The sequence below is a fragment of the Eretmochelys imbricata genome, chromosome 5 (genome assembly GCF_965152235.1).
Source record: "Eretmochelys imbricata isolate rEreImb1 chromosome 5, rEreImb1.hap1, whole genome shotgun sequence".
Lineage (NCBI taxonomy): Eukaryota > Metazoa > Chordata > Testudines > Cheloniidae > Eretmochelys > Eretmochelys imbricata.
In genome coordinates this window covers 55,840,870-55,860,560 of record NC_135576.1, presented here as the reverse complement: position 1 = coordinate 55,860,560, position 19,691 = coordinate 55,840,870, and the positions used below count along the sequence as shown (strand labels likewise).

General features: G+C 44.7%; 1 protein-coding gene across 4 annotated transcripts in view; it reads right to left on the bottom strand.

The window, feature by feature from the left end:
* RASA1 (RAS p21 protein activator 1) overlaps window positions 1-16,638 on the bottom strand; it is a 119,665-nt gene extending 103,027 nt beyond the window's left edge. For 3 of the 4 annotated variants that reach the window (XM_077817161.1, XM_077817162.1, XM_077817164.1), the window contains exon 1: window positions 15,940-16,638. In XM_077817161.1, coding sequence (XP_077673287.1) covers window positions 15,940-16,364 — 425 coding nt within the window. In that variant the 5' untranslated portion in view covers window positions 16,365-16,638. Of the gene's footprint in view, window positions 1-413; window positions 484-15,939 lie in introns of all 4 variants that reach the window. The other variant, XM_077817163.1, reaches the window with a different exon arrangement.
* Between the last annotated feature and the right edge of the window lie 3,053 nt (window positions 16,639-19,691).

The following is a 19,691-nucleotide window of genomic DNA, read 5'->3' as shown; positions in this document are numbered from 1 at the left end:
GCAGCTGCTTTGGCAGCAAAGCCTCCTCAGGATCGGTGTGAGCACCAGAGTCACTTTGCTAGTGTGATCTGGTGCCTGCTGACTCCCCTTCTATCCTATACTAGATTTGGGGATCAGAAGGTAGCCATCCTAGCTGACTAGGCTATTGTGAACCACTGTGGGCTCAGTGCTTGTCATAGTACCCAGCTCCAAGTCAAAGTCTTTGTAAAAGAGGAAGGATGACAGGGAGTTCCCAGAGGTGTGGATCACCTGGCTTTCCAGTAGTCGCTCTTCAGATGCTTATTATGTTCCCTGCACTGGTCACCGGTCCATTGAATCCCCAACTCTATGAACTTGTCTGCTATTTCTTGGTACACATGATTATTTCTGATACTCTTATTGAATTCGAACTTCTTGTCACACTAGAGACTTACCAGAATGGACTGTGGTCCCATGACTTGGTAGCAGCGATCTTGGTAAAGGACGTCTTGTTGGTGGCCATAGCTAATACAAGATAGTAAAATTTTACTCTAAGCTTGCAGCTCAAATAGAAGGGTTAAATGCCAAGCATCCGCACTTGAATCAGGAAGTTGCTTGTTGTTTCCTGGGAGTCAATTGACTAGTCTTGAAATGAAAGGATAGATACGCTGGCCCATGGGATTGTGGGACAGCACTGGCAGACTGTCAGAACACTAGTCTGGGGACCTGGGCCCCAGCTGTGTCCACACTGCAAAACAATGCACGGTGGACCTGAATGACTGGAGTCCCATAGGGACTTGGATCCACTCCCCTTGCAAGGTCCTATGACCCGAGTCCAGCGGGCTTACTGACTTGAGTCAGATAGATTTCTGCATAGATGGAAGCAGGGTTTGGGCTTGAGACTGAGTTTCAGCCCAAGCTCACATTGTAGTGTAGACACATCCTAAGTGTCACACACCAGGAAATCCACTTAGGGAGCTGTTAATGCAAATTCACCAACTCTTGTTATGCAAAAACCCAACCTTTTGAAGCTACGCCCTGAGGAGAGAGTTATTGTCCGTTGATTTCTTATTACGCCAATGCCAAGATCAAAGGCCTGAGCTGTACAGAGGAATTTCTCATCTGCCCAGGTTCTGTTCTGGTTCTAGATTTAAGATAGATGAACTCGTAACCTTGAAATCCCTGGTCAGGAGGGAGTGAGCCACTGTTAGGAAGCAGAAAGCTAAAGTGTGTGCCCTTGGTGGACCACCCCGGGGCAAATACATGACACCTCCATGCTTTGGAGCAAGGGCTTGAAATTTTTCAGGGAAGGTTGCTTTATGCCAGGGATGTCCTTTTCCTTTTCTGCGCAAAAAACACCCACATTTGGCTGTAAAAAACCACCTGCAGTTTGCATGTGATTAGTAGAGACTTATTAAAGTTCTGCAGGGAAGAGTCTGACTGCATTGGGAACGCTCCATCCCAGGGATGCAGGGGCTGAGTGGGACTTTCCCTGCAATTATTGCTATGGGCTTCTGTACCAGTAGAGCTGAGAGAAGGAAGAATGAAAGCACAGGACAGACAATTCTCCCCTAGCTAGTGCCCAAGCAGTGTGGAGGAAGGGGGCGGAGGGGAGGGGAACAGATTGGGGTGACTGAGCAGTGAAGAGAACGCTACTGGGATTTGAAGCTGGTCAGGGGATGGAGGGGACTTGGTGGAGTTGTGAAAATAATCCATTAATGTTTGCGCGGCACTCAGGTACAATTATGATGACCTCCATACAAAAGTTTATGAGGAAATTAATAATTCTATTTTCAGAGCAAGTTTCCAATGGTGTGCATAAAGCAAGCACGGGTCCATACAGTCAATGAGCACTATCCATCCCATGAATAAGGGAGGGGGTCTTGTGGAAAAAAAACAGCATGTGATCATGTAATTCAAGAATGTATCATAACTAAGGCTCCATTTTTGTCACAGATTCCATGGTTTTCCATGACCTCTGTGACTTCTGCAGTGGCTGGTGCACCTGGCCCAGGGGCCACCTGAGCAGCTCGGGCAGCCCCCGGGACAGGTGCACCGGTCGCTGCTGGAGCAGTCTCGGGTCTATTCCTGAGGGCATGATGTGCCAAAAAAAATAAAATTCTGTGCACAATATTTTAAAATTCTGCAAATTTTATTTGTGAAATAAATGTGGAGGCTCCAGCCTGGCATTGTGGAGCACAGGCCACTGGCTGCACAGAGATGGGAGATCACTCTGCAGCTTCCCCCGGGACACGGACTCAGTGGTGAGGCTGCACCCAGGCCTGCCTCAGAAATACCCCAGGGCCCTGCCCCTCCATGCCAGGTGCACCAGGTGTGAGCAGGCAGGCTCAGCAAGGCAGGATCTAAGTTTGGAAAGGCTGAGTGTGGGGGGATCCAGGGATGGGTTAAGAGAGTTCCATGTGGGGCAATCTGGGTGCGGGCGCCTCAGTGGGGGATCTGAATGCACAGGGACTTGTTGGGAGGTTTTGGGTGCAATAGCAATGGGACTCTGCAGGAGGGTCCACGTGAAGGTGGTTGGGGCTCAGCATGGGGGGGATAGAGCTCAGCAGCGGGGTCTGGGTGTGGGAGGCTCAGTGGGGGGTCAAGATGCTGGGGGCGTGGGACTCAGTGGAGTGGGGATCCAGGTGCAACTGGTTGGGGCTTGGTGGGGTGGGAATCCAGGTGAGCGTGGCTCGTCTGGGTGGTCCAGGTGCAGGGGGAGTGGGACGCATTGGGAGGTTCTGAGTGCAGGGGAGTAAGGCTCGCCAGGAGAGCCTGGGTATGGGGGGACTCCAGCCTCGGATGCAGGGCGATGCTTACTCTGGGAGAGGGCTCCAAGAAGGGCAACAGCAACTCCCCTCCCGCAGCTCCTACCTCCATGTGCTGCCTCTTCCTGCAGGCATCATCCCCACAGCTCCCATTGACTGCGGTTCTCAGCCAATCGGAGTGGCAGAACCGGGGCTTGGGGTGGAGCGGAGGCAGCACATGGAGCTAGGGTTGCTGCTTTCCAGGAGCTGAGATATTTCCCAGGGAATGCCTTACTGCTAAACGATGAACTAGCAATTGGCTGAGCCCTCAAGAGTTAACTCTCACACTCTACAAGGCAGCAGGAAAGGAGGGAGGGCAGGCAGAGGTATTTGTATTCCTGAGGTATTTGTAATTCTGAAACGTTCATAACTCTGAACAAAACATTCTGGGTGTTCTTTCAAAAGTTTACAACTGAATATTGATTTAATACAGTTTTGAAACTTTACTATGCGGAAGAAAAATTGTGCTTTTAACCACCTTACTTTAAATGGAACAAGCACAGAAAGTTTACTTACCTTGTCAAAAAAATTTTTTTTAAACTTTCCCTTTATTTGTTTAGTAGTTTACTTTTAACACAGTACTGAACTGCATTTGCGATTTTTTTTTTGGGGGGGGGGGGGGGGTCTCTGCTGCTACCTGATTGCATATTTCCAGTTCCAAATGAGGTGTGTGGTTGACCAGTTAGTTCATAACTCTGGTGTTTGTAACTCTGAGGTTCTACTGTAGATTACAAAAACAAAACAAAGCCAACCCAACCCACACATATCCCTAACCGTATGTAGACCAGGTCTCAAAAAAGCTGCTGAAACTACGAAGGAGCAAAAGGTAAGATAAGAGTAACAACTCTAAGCCCTTCCTTGGAATCTGATGAAAGAAATTTGATTTCTTAGCCACTGATGGACTTGTGGCTGGATTCATTTTCTACAGGAAGTGTACCCATACCCAAAGGGGGAAAGTACACTACAAGAGTTTAAGGGCTTGTCTACACCGGCAAGTTTTGTCGATGAAACTAATGTCAACAAAGAAAAATCGACAAAAGCAAATTCGCCAAAGCGTGTCTACATTTGCTCCCTCTGTCAACAGATCGTGTCCACATTCGGGGCACCTTTGTCGACAGCAAGAGCAATGTATCGTGGGTATATATCCCACAGTGCCTGGTGACACCATCCGTCGCTAGATGTTGTGGGAATGAGGAAATGGAGTGCAGCGGAAATGGGAATGCGGAAATGGAATGCTGGGATGTACAAAATGTACAGTCTTGCACCGCTTTGTGTCCCAGCCCTCCAAAGGTCTCTGGCTTTCTTTCGCGCTGTTTTTCCAACTGTCATTCTTTTGTAGTGCGCACCAGCATCTGCAGTGAGAGAGGATGGATCCCGCACGCTTTCTCCCATGCACTGTTAGCTGTCTTGAGGACATCGCGCATGGCAGCAAAATTACTCGCAAAGTTAGCAGAGGATGAATCACAGGCACCTGAGTGTGATATGGACGGCAGCAACTTATCAGTGCTTTGTGCATTCACAAAGCAACTGCATATGGTAGAGCATCACTTTCGGGCTAGGGAAAAAAAGCACTCATTGGTGGGATCACATTGTCATACAGGTGTGGGATGACGACCAGTGGGTACAGAACTTTAGGATGCGTAAAGCAACCTTCATGGAGCTATGTGCTGAGCTGGCCCCCAACCTGTGGCGCAAGTAAGGACACCAGATTGAGAGATACCCTTCCAGTAGAGAAGCGTGTCGCAATCGCTGTGTGGAAGCTGGCAAATCCAGACTGCTACCGGTCAGTCACAAATCAATTTGGAGTGGGAAGTCCACTGTTGAAGCTGTATTACTCCAAGTGTGCAGAGTAATAAATCGCATCCTTTGCTGCACAGGACTGTGACTCTGGGAAATGTGCATGACATAGTGGATGGCTTTGCAGAGATGGGTTTCTCTAACTGTGGCGGTGCCATTGATGGCACATGCATTCCAATTTTAGCACCAGACCACCTTGCCTCTGAATACATCAATGGGAAGTGATACTTCTCCATGGTGTTGTAGGCGCTTGTGGATCACCGGGGGCGTTTCACGGACATCATTGCAGCCTGGTCTGGAAAGGTGCATGACAGTGGCCTGTACAGAAAGCTGCAGGTGGGGACTTTCTTTCCAGACCACATTTGCACAGTAGGGGATGTGGAAATGCCCACAGTAATCCTGGGATACCCAGTTTACCCCTTACGGCCCTGGCTCATGAAACCTTACACAGGGCACCTGGACGTCAGCAAGGAGCGTTTTAACAACAGGCTGAACAGGTGCTGCATGGTAGTCAAATGTGCCTTTGGCCATCTGAAAACTCACTGGAGGTGTCTCAATGGCAGGCTAGACCTTATCGAGGATAATATTCCCAGGGTCATAGCCACGTGCTGCACTCTGCATAATCTGTGTGAATCTAAGACTGAAATGTTTGCTCAGGTGTAGAGTACTGAGGCAGAGCGCTTGGCTGCACAGTTTGAACCGCCAGATGCTAGGGCTGTCAGAGGAGCCCAGAGGGCTGATATTAACATCAGAGAGGTTTTGAGGAACCACTTTGACAATGAGTGATAGTAACACATGTCTGCTTGGGAGTTGCTTCCCTGTTACATCTATGTACAATTTTGGGGCCCAAGATCGGTGCAATACAATGCTTTCGAAGCCTGTACCCGAGAGTGAATTGATTGCTATACGCTTTTGTAGAACACAGAATAAAAACGCTGTAGCATTAAATAACTTAGCCTTTATTTATTGTTAAAAGGGGTAAAACCTCACAACTGTGCGTAGCTCCAGCTATCATTGTGAAAGCTGCGAGAGGGGGTGGAGTGATGGGGAAACTCAGGAGTGTTGTAGAGTGAAAAGGAATGTGTGGGCATAGAGGGGGGTGGGGCTGGGAAAGAACTGTGCATCTCCTGCAGAAGCACTCGAACTCATATCTGCTTAGTCTGCAGCTGTATCAGTCTGCAGAGTTGAGCATCTCTGTCCGATCCTCCATAACTTTTATAATCCGCTCTGTTGCTTGCCTAGCAAAAGCAGCACTCTCTTTTCTCTCCTGCCTTTCGGCTTTCCAGCACTCTTTCCGTGTCCTGGTCTGTCTCTCATCGCGCTGCAGCACTTCGCGGAACATCTCCTCTTTGCCGCGCCTAGGATTTTTTCTTATCTGTCAGAGCCAGTCCGCACAGGTGCGTGATGTGTTCTTCAAGGTCTGTGCTGAAAAGAAGAGGGATTGTTACATTCCAACAAATAAACATTTTAGTAAAAAGGGTATTTTGCTAGTAGAAATCACTTTCTGAGACTCTAGGCAGGCACACAGCTCCGCGAGCACCCCAATAATGGTGAGTTTTGGGAGTGGGGGGAAGGTGGTTGTGCGTATGGACAAAAAGGTCTCAGATTGCAGGGGAACTCTGCAGGGAATTAATTATAAAATTATCCCACAATTTTTCACAGGCAGCCAACCTGCTAACTGACATCTCACTGATGAGGCTGACTAGGGAAACCAGGGTTCAGCTTCTGAATGCTTGCGGCTTTCACCCCAGTCTATATGCAGCTCAGCTATGTGCCGCTTTGATCCCAGCTCCAGTGATTGCTAAATGGCATGGTACAGTTTCCTACAATGGGGGACCTAACAAGTCTACAGTCCCTTGGAATCTGCGGCTGAGGATTAACAAGTACCTCTTGGAAACTTTCCAGAGCCTCTCTCTGGAGGATTCCCTGCAGGTCTCGATGTCCATCGACATCCTGCTTGGCCATGCAGATTAGCTACACACTACCTGCCTTCCACTTTCTGCTTCCCTACAGAAGCCACAGCAACTTACCTGGAGTCTTATCTGCTTCCTGCTGAGCACTTCTGGAGTTGAGAAAAGTTCCTGGCTGCATACCCCACCAGGCGACCGTGCTGGGAGCACCACAGCCTCTTCTAGCTTCACTTCTTCATCCACAAGTTCAGCCTCAGGGTTACCCCCACTTTCATCAGCCTGCAAAGTATCCACGGGGCAATCTGCGATGGAGGTGGGGTCACCACCGAGGACAGCATTCAGCTCCTTATAGAAACAGCAGGTCTTAGGTGCACCACTAAAGTGAAGATTCACCTTGCACCTTATGGTACGCCTACCTCAGCTCCTTTATCTTCACTCTGCGCTGCTGCGTGTCCCGATTGTAGCCCTTTTCACACAAGCCTCGAGAAATTTGCCCATTTGTGTCCCGATTCCTACGGGTCACTCTCGCACCTGTGACTGAACAGACTCCTTTCCCCATATACTGATCAGATCCAACAACTCAGAGGTGGTCCAAGCGAGAGCATGTTTGGGGAATAGCCAGCCATGCTCAGGTGGGAAGCTCCTCTGGGAAGCCAGTAAACAGGAAATGAGATTTAGAAGTCCCAGGGCTTGCAACAGGGAGGGTCGGGTGGGCTGCAGGGCAGCAGAGTTCTAACTACTGACCAGAGTGGCAGCAGGGGAATTGTGGGATACTTTCTGGAGGCCAATAAAATTTTTTTAAAAAGCTGTGATGTCTACACTGGCTGTTTGTCAACAATAAAGGGAGGGGAAAAGACAAGTCTCTTGCAGGGGTGTATGTTTTTTGTTGCCAAAACTAGGGGTTTTTTTTCCAAAAAAGTGACCTTGTAGCGTGTACACTATCGCTGTTTTGTCGCCAAAAGCCAGTTTCTGGTGATAAAACTTGCAAGTGTAGACAAGCCCTAAGAAACTTCCCAAATTTGAAGCAGCAATTGAAGTTATCCTTTAGGAAATGTACCTTTCTGTAGAGTTGTTTTTCTAAATATCCTACAATGGAAGGGATTAAAAATGTATATAGAACACATGAGATTGTATAAAAATTGAGACAAATGCTCATGCTTTGGAGCATAAAGCCAATTACTAACTAATCGGTCCAAGAAAGAGTACCTGGTGGAAAAATGCGTCCTTTTTTCACTGGGAGGAAGCGAGGTAAAGAGAAAAGGCATGATACATTGGACTTCTCACCTATAACCAACAGATTCCATTCTCTGGCAAATTTATTCAGCTGTGACTTATGCGTTATATATGAATGATCTTCACAAATATGTATTTAAAAAGAACTACAGAGCACATAATTAAATTATCTATTTACTGTTTAGATCAAGTGACACTCTTCTGGTGTTAAATAAATGTTTGTTCCTTAACCAAAAACCTGCACATTGTTCTTTGAACTTTTCCCATCCTCAAATGCTGCTCTATTTTTGTTTTTAGATTTGAAGCTTCCATTTTTACATTTTGTACCTCATCCTTTAAAAAAAATTGTAGTTTTACATATTATTTAACTTCCTATCTTTCTTTCACTTTTTTTTTTTAAAACAGCTGGACAAGATAGTCTTGAACATGAAGAATATATTAAGACCACATTTCTGTTGTAGTAAAGAAAATGAGGACTAAATGGCTCTGTGGAAAGCAGTGGACGTGATATATCTTGACTTTAGCAAAGCTTTTGATGCGGTGTCCCACAGTATTCTTGCCAGCAAGTTAAAGTTTGGATTGGATGAATGGTCTATAAGGTGGATAGAAAACTGGCTAGATTGTCAGCGTCAAGGGGTGGGTAGTGATCAACAGCCTGATATCTAGTTGGCAGCTGATATCAAGCACAGTACCCCAGGGGTCGGTCTTGGGGCCGATTATGTTGAACATCTTTATTAATGATCTGGATGATGGGATGGATTGCACCCTCAGCAAGTTCGCAGATGACACTAAGCTGGAGGGAGAGGTAGATATGCTGGAGGATAGGGATAGGGTCCAGAGTGACCTAGACAAATTAGAAGATTGGGCCAAAAGAAATCTGATGAGGTTCAACAAGGACAAGTGCAGAGCCCTGCACTTAGGACGGAAGAATCCCAGGCACCGCTATAGGCTGGGGACCAACTGGCTAAGCAGCAGCTTTGCAGAAAAGGACCTGGGGATTACAGTGGATGAGAAGCTGGATATGAGTCAACAGTGTGCCCTTGTTGCCAAGAAGGCTAATGGCATATTGGGCTGCATTAGTAGGAGCACTGCCAGCAGATCAAGGGAAGTGATTATTCCCCTCTATTCAGCACTGGTGATGCCACATCTGGAGTATTGTGTCCAGTTTTGGGCCCCTCACTACGGAAAGGATGTGAACAAATTGGAGAGAGACCAGTGGAGGGCAATGAAAACGATCAGGGAGCTGGGCATATGACTTACAAGGAGAGGTTGAAGGAACTGGGCTTGTTTAGTCTGCAGAAGAGTTTGGGGGGGAGGGGGGGATTTGATAGCAGCCTTCAACTACCTGAAGGGGGGTTCCAAAGAGGATGGAGTTCGGCTGTTCTCAGTAGTGGCAGATGACAGAACAAGGCGCAATGGTCCCAAGTTGCAGTGGGGGAGGTCTAGGTTGGATATTAGGAAATGCTATTTCACTAGGAGCGTGGTGAAGCACTGGAATGAGTTACCTAGGGAGGTGGTGGAATCTCCATCCTTAGAGGTTTTTAAGGCCCGACTTGACAAAGCCCTGGCTGGGATGAATTAGTTGGTGTTGGTCCTACTTTGAGCAGGGGTTTGGATTCTAAGACCTCCTGCGGTCTCTCTCTTCCAACCCTAATCTTCTATGATTTTAAAGAATATCTTCACAAACATTCTACTTTGTAATTATTTATAAATCATTAAACCTGGCCATATTCATGCTGCCCCAGTTAATCTGGCCAAAAAACTACCCAGATTGACAATTTTAGAAAATTATGAATAACTAAATTACTATACAAAAGCATGTTCTTTACTCACATGTAATCTTAAAAATCTTGAGCACATAGATGTACAATTTTACAAATAAGTTTTCTTCTCTTTCCATTATACTGCAGGATCAGGTTTTGATAAGACAAAATACACTACCTAAGAAGAACTTTATTTGTAGGTATTATCTGTCTATCACATTAATTTCCTAAAGAGAGGAAAAAGAAACTTCACACACTAAAAAGAGACAAATTATATCATTTATTGTTTCTTTTTATTTCTATTGCTATACAGAAAAAATAATGTATGACATTAAGACTATTTCCTGGGACTTGCATTGAATTCTCCAGCATACATAAATTTAACTACCAAGGTGGTGATTTTATGTCCTAGAATTTTTAAACGTATGGATGCTAGCAATTCTTCTACTGTAGAACTGCACACACATTCTCTCTCCGGTGCAGTATTTTTTTCTCACCCTTGCTGCTGAAACAGACGGAGGTTCTATAGAATTTTGTAGATGTTACTTATTACACTCATTTGATAAAACCTACACTTCACACTAACATCAGATATAATAATGTTTCACTTCCACTTACACTTTTTTTTGTTTAATATTCTCCCACACACTACAGTCTCATGTTTTAGCTGTTTTCTTCACCATCTTTTATTATTTAATATTTCGTCTCAACAGGTAACAAAAAATATCAGTAAAGATATATCAGCTTGGGATATGTTTTGAACACGATTTTATGACAAGCAACTTTACTCTATGAAGCTGCTGGCTCTCTCTTCAAATTCAACACAAGCATCTTCTGATAATCGCTATTCAAAAAATGTACCATATAAAAGTGAAAATTTCTTTGGGAAATACTGCAACTTCTGCTACTGCCACCAAATCAACACTGTAAAACTTAGAAGAATGACTGCTATACCAGTGTAAAACTGACCAAATTCTTGTAAATTAAATAGAACTGCTACAGAAAGCAACAGACTAGACAGCATTCCTTCAAAACTTTTAGAAATGCTTCTTTTCAAGGGAGATGGGGGACGGGAGGAGGTGGAGGCAGCAACTCTAGAAGCAGCTTCAACAGGGCCAGGGAAGTGAGGAAAGCACTCCTTTTTTCACACATCTCATCCCCATTACCCAGCAGTAAAAAACAGAGTATGTATTTGCTATTGCCAGTTCTGCAGCAGAACAGCGAAAGATACAACACTCAGGTCAGTTTCATGCTTGCTGTTCAAATAGTTTATGAAGACAAGAAATTGACCCAATTTCTTAGGAATTTCACTCAGGCTACATCTACGCTACATCTACACTACAGCACTTACAGCAGCACCAATTTCGCTGAGCCACTTTAGCACTTGTGGTGGAGATGCATGAGAGGCAGTAGCTTGTTGGCGGGAGAAGCTTCCCTGACACAGTACTGTTTACACTGGCGCTTAGGATGGAATAATTTATGTCGCTCAGGGCTGTGGATTACTCACACCCCGAGCAATGTAAGTTATATCAAAGTAACCTGTAGCAGAGACAAGGTCTCAGCTTTTTGGAGGAAGAGAATTTGGGGGTAAAAATAAAATAGAAAATCCTTCTCTTCCCCTCCCTCTTTTCCCAATGTCCAGAAAAGTAGAGGTAAGAAAGAGAAACATTCCCCCTTTTTCCCCAACAGCTGGTACTGGGTAGAGGAAGCTCCAACTTTATTAGGTGCTAGCTAACCAAGAGCAACACACCTTCTCTCAGAAGAGTACATTTAAGGCATCCTAGTAAGAAGTGCAGAGCTTTTCCATGCTTCACTGCCTTACCCCTATCTTCCTTTGCATTAGTTTCCACGTGACTAGTACACTTATAAAGACCTGTATGTCTACACTGCTGCTGGAAGCGAGCTTCTGAGCGCAGATGGACAGACTTGTGCTAACTGGGCTCAAGCTAGCACACTACAAATAGCAATGTGGATGTTGCAGCTGGGATGGCAGCTCAGGATTTCAAGCCCACCTGACGCCCTTGGACTGAGCTTGGGTGGAGAGCCTGAGTCTCCACCAGAGCTGCAATGTCCACAATGCAATTTTTAGTGCAGCAGCTTTATTACTGGTGACAATATACAAACGAGGAAGAATAGAATTGACTTTTAGATTCCAGCTTTAGTTTTCCCGACTAGGAGTTGGAAGATGTATCTTTATACTGGTAACATGAGAAAAAGTTATATGGAAATTATAAATATATGAAGCCAAACAATGGTTGCATAGAAAGATATTATTCAAAGTAGAATCGCTGTAAGGTTCAATAACCTTCAAGGCTAGCAAAGAAGGTTGTATATCAGCAGTTCCCCAAACAAGGTCTGTCGCATCTTTTCCAGTAATGCTTGGATACCAGGTTGCTAACTCCACCCATTTAATTCAGCCCTCAACCAGGATGCTTGTAGAAGTGCAGAAGCCACTACTAGTGGCTATTGTTACATAAAATATACTGCCTCCTACTCCAGACCCAAGAGTAACCATCACCAAGACCATCACTAGTAGTAACAAGAAACACCCCCGACCTTTGATACATATGTAAAATATTTTATTATTAAAAGAATGAAAAGGTTACATTTACTGAACATGAACAAACCACAACATGCTCCCCCTATAAAATGGATGAATTAACTAGTGGAAAGTGGGAAAGGGTGGAGTTTGCAGTGTCTTTAAACTAGTGGAATATTAGAATAACTTTGTTTTTAAAATTGTAATCATGTTTTAAGCGGTTAACGTTTAACTTAGGTCTAAAGGAACAGTAATTAAACCTGTAATTTAGACCTCTTATTAGACCTGCTTTATTGTTTCAAACTGATATAGAATATTAATCCTTATTTTGTTTCTTATAAGTTACACTTTGAGAGATCAATTAATATTGAAGACATTATTTACTCAGAGTCTTACAATATACTGCTAAAGAAGAAACAGCCCTTAGGAGCACATATTAAATCCTAGCCTCATAAGTGGTCAAGTCATATAATTTATTGATTGTTATCAGCAATACAAAGGCACTTTTGTTTGCACTCTATAAAAATGGGTGGTGATGGTGCTGGGAAGGGGATAAAACTAAAAGGATACAAAGTACTGTCAACTTCCACACCTAAAATTACTATAACAAAGATTGGAAATGGGTAAGTTTTCCTCAGTCTGTTTACTTTGTGTAAATTCTGTGTCACTGTTTTTTCCTGTACAATCACATAATTTCCCATTTGTTTGGGTCTTTCACATCAAGAGGAGAAAAAAAAATTAAAATACAGAAAAGGAATTCTAAAGTAAAAATAAAACCAAACAAGTAGACAGAGGCAGGTGTAGTTAGTTCCCTGAAACAACTTCTGAAATTAACTAAATTTCCAATTGGTGGTCTAATTTCATGCTTATAAGGAATATAAAAATGAGATTTTACAATATTTGAAGAGTACATTAAAGAATTTCTAGACATTAAAAGGAAAACACCCACCTATACAATTGAGCCATGATCCAGCACAGTCTTATGCATATGCTTAACTTTAATCATGTGAGTAGTCCCACTTACTAATGCAAGTAAAGTTCAGTACATACATAAGTGTTTGCAAGATTGGAGCCTTCTTAGTCTTTGAAAAGGATACATCTATAAAGTTACTGCTTTGCTGTAGACTAGAGAGCATGTTAGAATTAGTAATTGCTGTCATGCCGGCAAATTTATCATGTGCTGCGACAGAATTGTAGAAATTGGTTACATTTAATAAAGTGTTGGCAGTCACAATGAAATTTATTTTAGATTAGTGATTATTCATAGCTCTAAATAGCCACCCAATCCCCTAACACAATCATTCCAAAAACAATAGGCACTTTCAAGATATCTGCCTATACTGCCATTTGAGAAATATGTTTACAGCCGAAGAGAGGCAGTATTGTCTAGCAGACAGGGCAATGAACTGGGAGTCAGAAGTCTGGGTTCTCCATCTACCAGTAACTTACTGTGTGACCCTGATTGGACAAGTCATTTCACCTCTCTGTGCCTTCATTTCCCTTCTCACCCTTTGTGTGTTCAATTTAGATTTTTTTAAAAATCTCTTTGTGGCCAGGACTGTCTCTTACTATGTGTTTTTACAATTCTTAGAATAATGAGGCCCTGATCTTCAGGAACTGTTACAATCAATCAATAAATAAATCATTGGAAAGACTGATAAGGTTAAAAAACATGTTTTATATTAAACTCTATACCCTCATTCTTGTACAATGGCTACGCCTTATGCCATTATTGTCCTGAACCCTGGAAAAAGAAACTAGAATTCATGGGGGATCTTTAACGGTCTCTGATATCTGAGACATTACAGAATGCAAAAGATTTTTTTCTCCTGTACTGATACTAAACAAGAACCTTCACAGAAGTATATGAGAGTCTATTTTATTTACTTTATTTAAAAACTCATTTAGTGTCAGCCAGAAGTACAGAAAGCTAGGATAAGGTATATTTTATAGCTATGCAAATTTCATTTTATCTTTATACACACAAAACAAGAGGCAGCTTTTGCATCTTTTCAGCAGTGAAATGGGTAAATGACTGTGGGGAAGTAGGAAATAGAGGAAGCTTCTGAAAGCCCTAAATTCACATGCACAGAAGAAGGCAAGAAGAATTTTAAGTTAAACTCAAGAATGATAAATGTTGTAGAAAGTGCAAATGAACACAACACTTTCATCTGACAAACTGTCAAGACTACATTAGCACACTCTTGGATAAACATTATCAGCAATAATCTGAATATTTTTCATTGTAAATTGAAATACTACTTTTACACCTTTAGCTCTAATTTATCCAAAATATAAAAATTCACCTTAACTTAGTTAATGCTTGATTCCTAAATACCAACCTAAAACATGTCAAACAATTTTGTTTCTGGGACAATAGACACACTTCAGTGTAATTGTCTGTCCTAATATAAACCTTGAAATTGCTTTATGTAAACATTTAGACACCTTATAAGTGGGCTATTAGTACCTCCCGATTTCTTGCATTTAGAGTCATCACTAATTGTACACACAAATGCTGCTCACTAATGATATGCATTCAAGAATCAGATAACATAATACATATAAAACACAACAATTTTCCTGGATAACAGGTGTAAGATTTCCCTTAATACTATCAACACTACAGGAATCCTTTCTGAGCTAATGGAAAGACAAGCACAGTGAAATCTTACTGTAAACACCGACTATTGCTGTTACTCAATTCCCATTACTTTTCAAAAAATCCAATTAAACACAAAAGCCTTTAAAGTCAGCTGAAAGTCATGCTATTAAATTTATTGTTTATGAAAAATAAATACCAATACTTTAAAATGCTAAGACATTTAATTATATCAACTTTAAAAAGGTACAATCTATAAATTTTTGTGTGTAGTTCCACGCAGCATGCATATGAAAGGTTTTCTTATATTTCAGAAAGACTAAGGATTGCTTAATTTTCCTACCAAAAAATCGTAAAATGGTTACACTGTATATATCTATATTCTCACAATGACTACTTACTACTACATTTTGAAAGAGTCTGAAAATGGATAACGTGCTCCCCAAAATTGACAAAGCTTCTTAAGGGCTAGCTTAATAATGATCTGAGCTTTCCATTCCTTTTGTGGCACTATTTACCATTTGTGAAGATTCACAGTACTGCAATTAGTACTGAAAACCCAGAAGACTAAATCAAATATCTAGTTGAGTGTTTGCCATACTGTTTTTTCTAGCCTTCTGGAGGATTTCTTTGATCATTTTAAACATGAGACTCTAAAACCCACAGATTTCATACCCTTATAGTTCTAGGCTACTTGAACAAAATGGAAACAGCAAGGCACACAACTTACCCTCAAAACGTATACATAAACACAGTATGAGCAGTAATATGTAACTTAGCAGGGGGGGTGACAGACAAGACACAGGCTGGCATCCAACTCTACTTGGGGAGCACAGGAGCGTTTCAGACTTTCCAATGCTCTGGGTGTCTCTAAACCTTAGACTGTCAGATGCTAGGACTGGACGACAGGGGATGGATCACCACAAGTGACCTGTTCCGTTCACTCCCTCTGAACCACCTGGCATTGGCTGTTGTCAGAAGACAGGACACTGGGCTAGATAGACCATTAGTCTGACCCAGTATGGCCGTTCTTATGTGCGTCCATACAAGTGAGCCGCTGTCCAGGCTGAGGATCCACTCCATCTGGAAACACCGATTCCAGCAGCCCTCAGTGCCAATACTTCAGCCCTTTCCATGCAAGCAACTGACTGAGCCTATTTAAACAGGATCCCGGGGGCGGGTGCAAAACTTTCAGGGCCTGGCCGGAGTTTGACACACACTTTCCACTGGGAAGGGGGGTGGGGGGGTTGAGTCGCCGCAGAGCCGGCTCCTGTCCCCCTCGGAGGGGCAGCAAGCGGGGCGGCCAGGAGCGGAGGGGGCAGTTACTCACTGGTTAGTCGGGGGCGCGGTGAGCGGGATGGCCACCTCCTCCTCTTCGTACTCCGGCCCGTCCAGCGAGTCTCCTTCATCCACGGTGCCCAGCCCCCCTACCAGCGGCAGGGGCGGGGGCGGCAGCGGCGGGAAGCCCTCAGCGGCCGGCCCTCCTGCGGGGCCGGGTTCCTGCGGGGCAAGCGCCCCCCTGGGCACCTCCTGCTCCAGCCCGGCGGCCACCGCGCCGCCTCCCGCCGCCGGAGGAGCAGGCCCCGAGCCCAGCGCCAGGAGTCCCAGCGCCGGGCACAAAGGTGGACCGGCGCCCAGGCTACCCGCGCCGGAGCCCTGCGGCCCCTTGGCCCGGCACAGGGTAGGGCAGTGCCCCGGCTCCCCAGCGGCGCTCGCCGAGCCGCCCTCCTCGCCTCCAGCCTCGGCCGCCATCATGGTGAGCCTCGCCCCCTCCGCACGCCGGGCAGGAGGCGAGCGAGGGGCAGAGACCCCCCGCCCCCCCCGGAACGGGGAGCGGAGCCGGGACTGGGACGAGCGAACTTCCCCGGCGGCGGCTGCTGCGAACAATACCCGGCTGGGCGGGGGCTGGATTCAGGGCAGCGCGGCAGGGCCACGGCGCGGCTACCTCATCCCCTTGCGCCCGGCAGGGGAGCGGCTCCCGCGGAGACTCACCCCGCCCGCCCGAGCGCAGCTTCGGAACGGGCACGGGCCAGCCTGGGCGGGGAAGGCAGGGAGACAGGCGAGCGGCTCCCTTCGCAGTGCGCATGCGCGCCAGGACCGTCCGCGGGGGTGGGGGGCAGGCTGAGCGCGCGCACGGGGGCGCGCCCCTGTGGCTCCTGCCGGCTCTGAGACAGGGAGCAAGGTAAAAGCTGGATTCACCTGGAGCCTTGCAGGGACCGCGCGTGGGGGAAAACCAAGAGCTGGAGCTACCTGAAGCATAATGATTTTTGGCCCTTGGGCTGCAACGTCAAAGTAGAGGACACACCTAGCCCTTAAGGGAGACGGACAGCTCAGTGGTTTGAGTATTGGCCTGCTAAACCCAGGGTTGCAAGTTCAATCCTTGAGGGGGTCATTTAGGGCTCTGGGGCAAACATTGGGGATTGGTCCTGCTTGGAGCAGGTCCTCCTGAGGTCCCTTCCAACCCTAATATTCTATGAGTCTACTGCACCCCAAATTCTGCCTCTGGCATATCCTGACCATTTTGCTTCCAACTCCCCAAGTTTTACTGCCTAAATAAAGAACATAGGGAGCCAGACCTTTTGAATCTCACCAGTGCAGCTCTGATTCACACCGGTGCAACAACAGCACCTCTAAAAAACCGTTCTAGGGCTTGGGTCCTCTTGGATTAACTTGCCAGATGTGTGCTTTTGCACCACTGTTGCACCAGCATACACTGGGATCTGGATTAGTCTAGTGAACTAAGAAAAGCTGCAAATGCACCCTGGGCAGCCAAACCTTAACCAGATATAACAGGATCCTGGAATCCAGACAGAGTTTTATCCTGCAGCTTTCTTGTATTAGGATGTGTTCGAGTACAGATTGTGTTTGGTTTTGGTTTGTTTTTTGTGGAATAATAAAAACAGCCCACTTGTTTTCTATTTTGATGGTACCATTTCTGAGTTTGTGGCCTAAATTGGGCTGGATTGACAGGAATCAGATCCAGGTTCTTGCAGTGGTGTTACTTTAGGATCCAGCTTTTTTTGTGCACTAGAACCTGCTGGGCACGACTCCTTCTTCCACTTTTTTCTAATACCTCTTAAGAGAGGGAGGAACACTGCACTTTCCCTTTCTATGTTGTCATGTCCATTCCTGTGCCTCTGAACCATGTTCAGCAAAGCAGGGCTTGGAGTACTGAGCAGAAGTACTTAAAGACTAAAGAACCAGCCTGGTGGAATAGAACCTACTATATAAAACTGTTGCTTATGTAGGATGGCAATTCAGAATCATTTACCCACACTGAAGAAATGTGCTGTTGGAATTGCAGGCCTACATAACAATAACAGTCTGCATGTTCCATTGAGAAATCTACACTGGTTAATTCACCTATTTTTTTCTTCAAGATGTCAAAAGTATGCAGATGATATTGCCACAGTAACAATAAAACATACTGTATATTTGTTTGGCTATTATGACATAAATAGTGCATGTTTTAAGAGTTGCATGAACAATTCATTTTATTATTAACAATGTATTCCTGTATACCTTGTGACAGGATAGCCAATGTTAGTATGGTGGGTCCTGCACTTTTCTTGCCAGGGTACTAAGATACTACCCCTTGCCTATGTTCTTGGGGCACCAAAGGCCCCACTAGTGGCCCAGGAAGGTGGTAGAGAAGGGAAGCAGGCTAGGTTTGCTCCTCACTCTGAGCCCCAGCCCCAGCCCCTCTTCCCCCTTGGGTGGGTACCTTCAGTCCTTAGATGGTGGGGAAGGGTCTCCCTGGTTTTTCAAAACACACCTCTACACTCTAGTCCCCCTCTCCTTCCTCCTCCTCTCTGACTGTGTAAAGTGGGTGGGTGGGGGGTGTTAAATTAGGTTCCTGATGGGGCCTAAATCGACTACAGGCGCTCCAATTAACCTGTCACCACCCTCCCTAGTCTACAGGGAACTACGCCTTAATTAGCCTAGGGCTTATATATTTCCCCTCTCCTACTGCTCCCTGGCCCTCCTGTATCACAGCCTTTATGAAAATGTATCCTTTTCTATTATTATGGACCTGACCTTCAAGCATTTATGCCTATTCTTAACATCATGCCTATTAGTTGTTCCATTGACTTCAATGGAACTAGTCATATGCATTAAGTTAAACATATATGTAAGTATTTGCATGAACAGGACCTGTGTGGCTAATATTGCCAGACAAAATTACCTTTTGACTTGCAAAATTAAAATAGCTGACAAATAATAACACTTTTGTCTCTTTGTCTCTACTTTTTCTCTAGGCTGTTATGACTTTGTACATTCTCTTATTTGTTTATACTTGTATGTCTCAAATGTTCTCATAAGGTATTTAAATGTTCAAGTTTTCAGAGCTTTGCCCTCTCCAGAAATACTAAGTGAATTTTTCCTGAGGCCAGCAAAACAAATATCTGTTCATACTCCTATTTCCACAGTTTTCCAGCCCACATCTTTTTAGCTGCTGAACTTAAGTTTCATACCTTGCCTTCTATATGCAAAATTCCGCTCATAGTTATACTACTAAAATCAATGGAGTTACTCTGGATTTGTGCCAGCATCAGTGAAAACAGAATTTGTCCTGAGTTTAACACATGTATACACTGCTGCTGTTCTGTTTCAAAAATTGAAGCCTCGGTGGCAATATTTTACACATCTGATTTCCACAGACACATGTTTCATTAATAAACATGTATTTCAAATACTCTTGAATATTTCAAATACTCAAATACTGTCTCTGTGAGCTTCTGTTTACTATTGTTTATTTTTCCTCACAGATTTTCAAATAAAGTGATTTTAACACACTGTTGTTGCCTTTGTAGAAGTGATAAACACATTCATGCAACGTAAATATTTACAGGATTCCTTTCTTTGAGACAATGGTTTCTAATACTATGTAAGGCCACAGTTGCACCTACTGGTGTACAGGGTCTGCAATGGCAGCTGATCTGAGGATTCACCCCAGTGGAGAACAGAGGGCAGCCCTCCTTCATGGGTTTTGTGAGGGGAAGGCACTTATGTATTCTGGTCACGGCTCCACAAGAGATGAGACGCTGTCTATGAGATTTGTTAAATAAGCTTGTCTCAAAA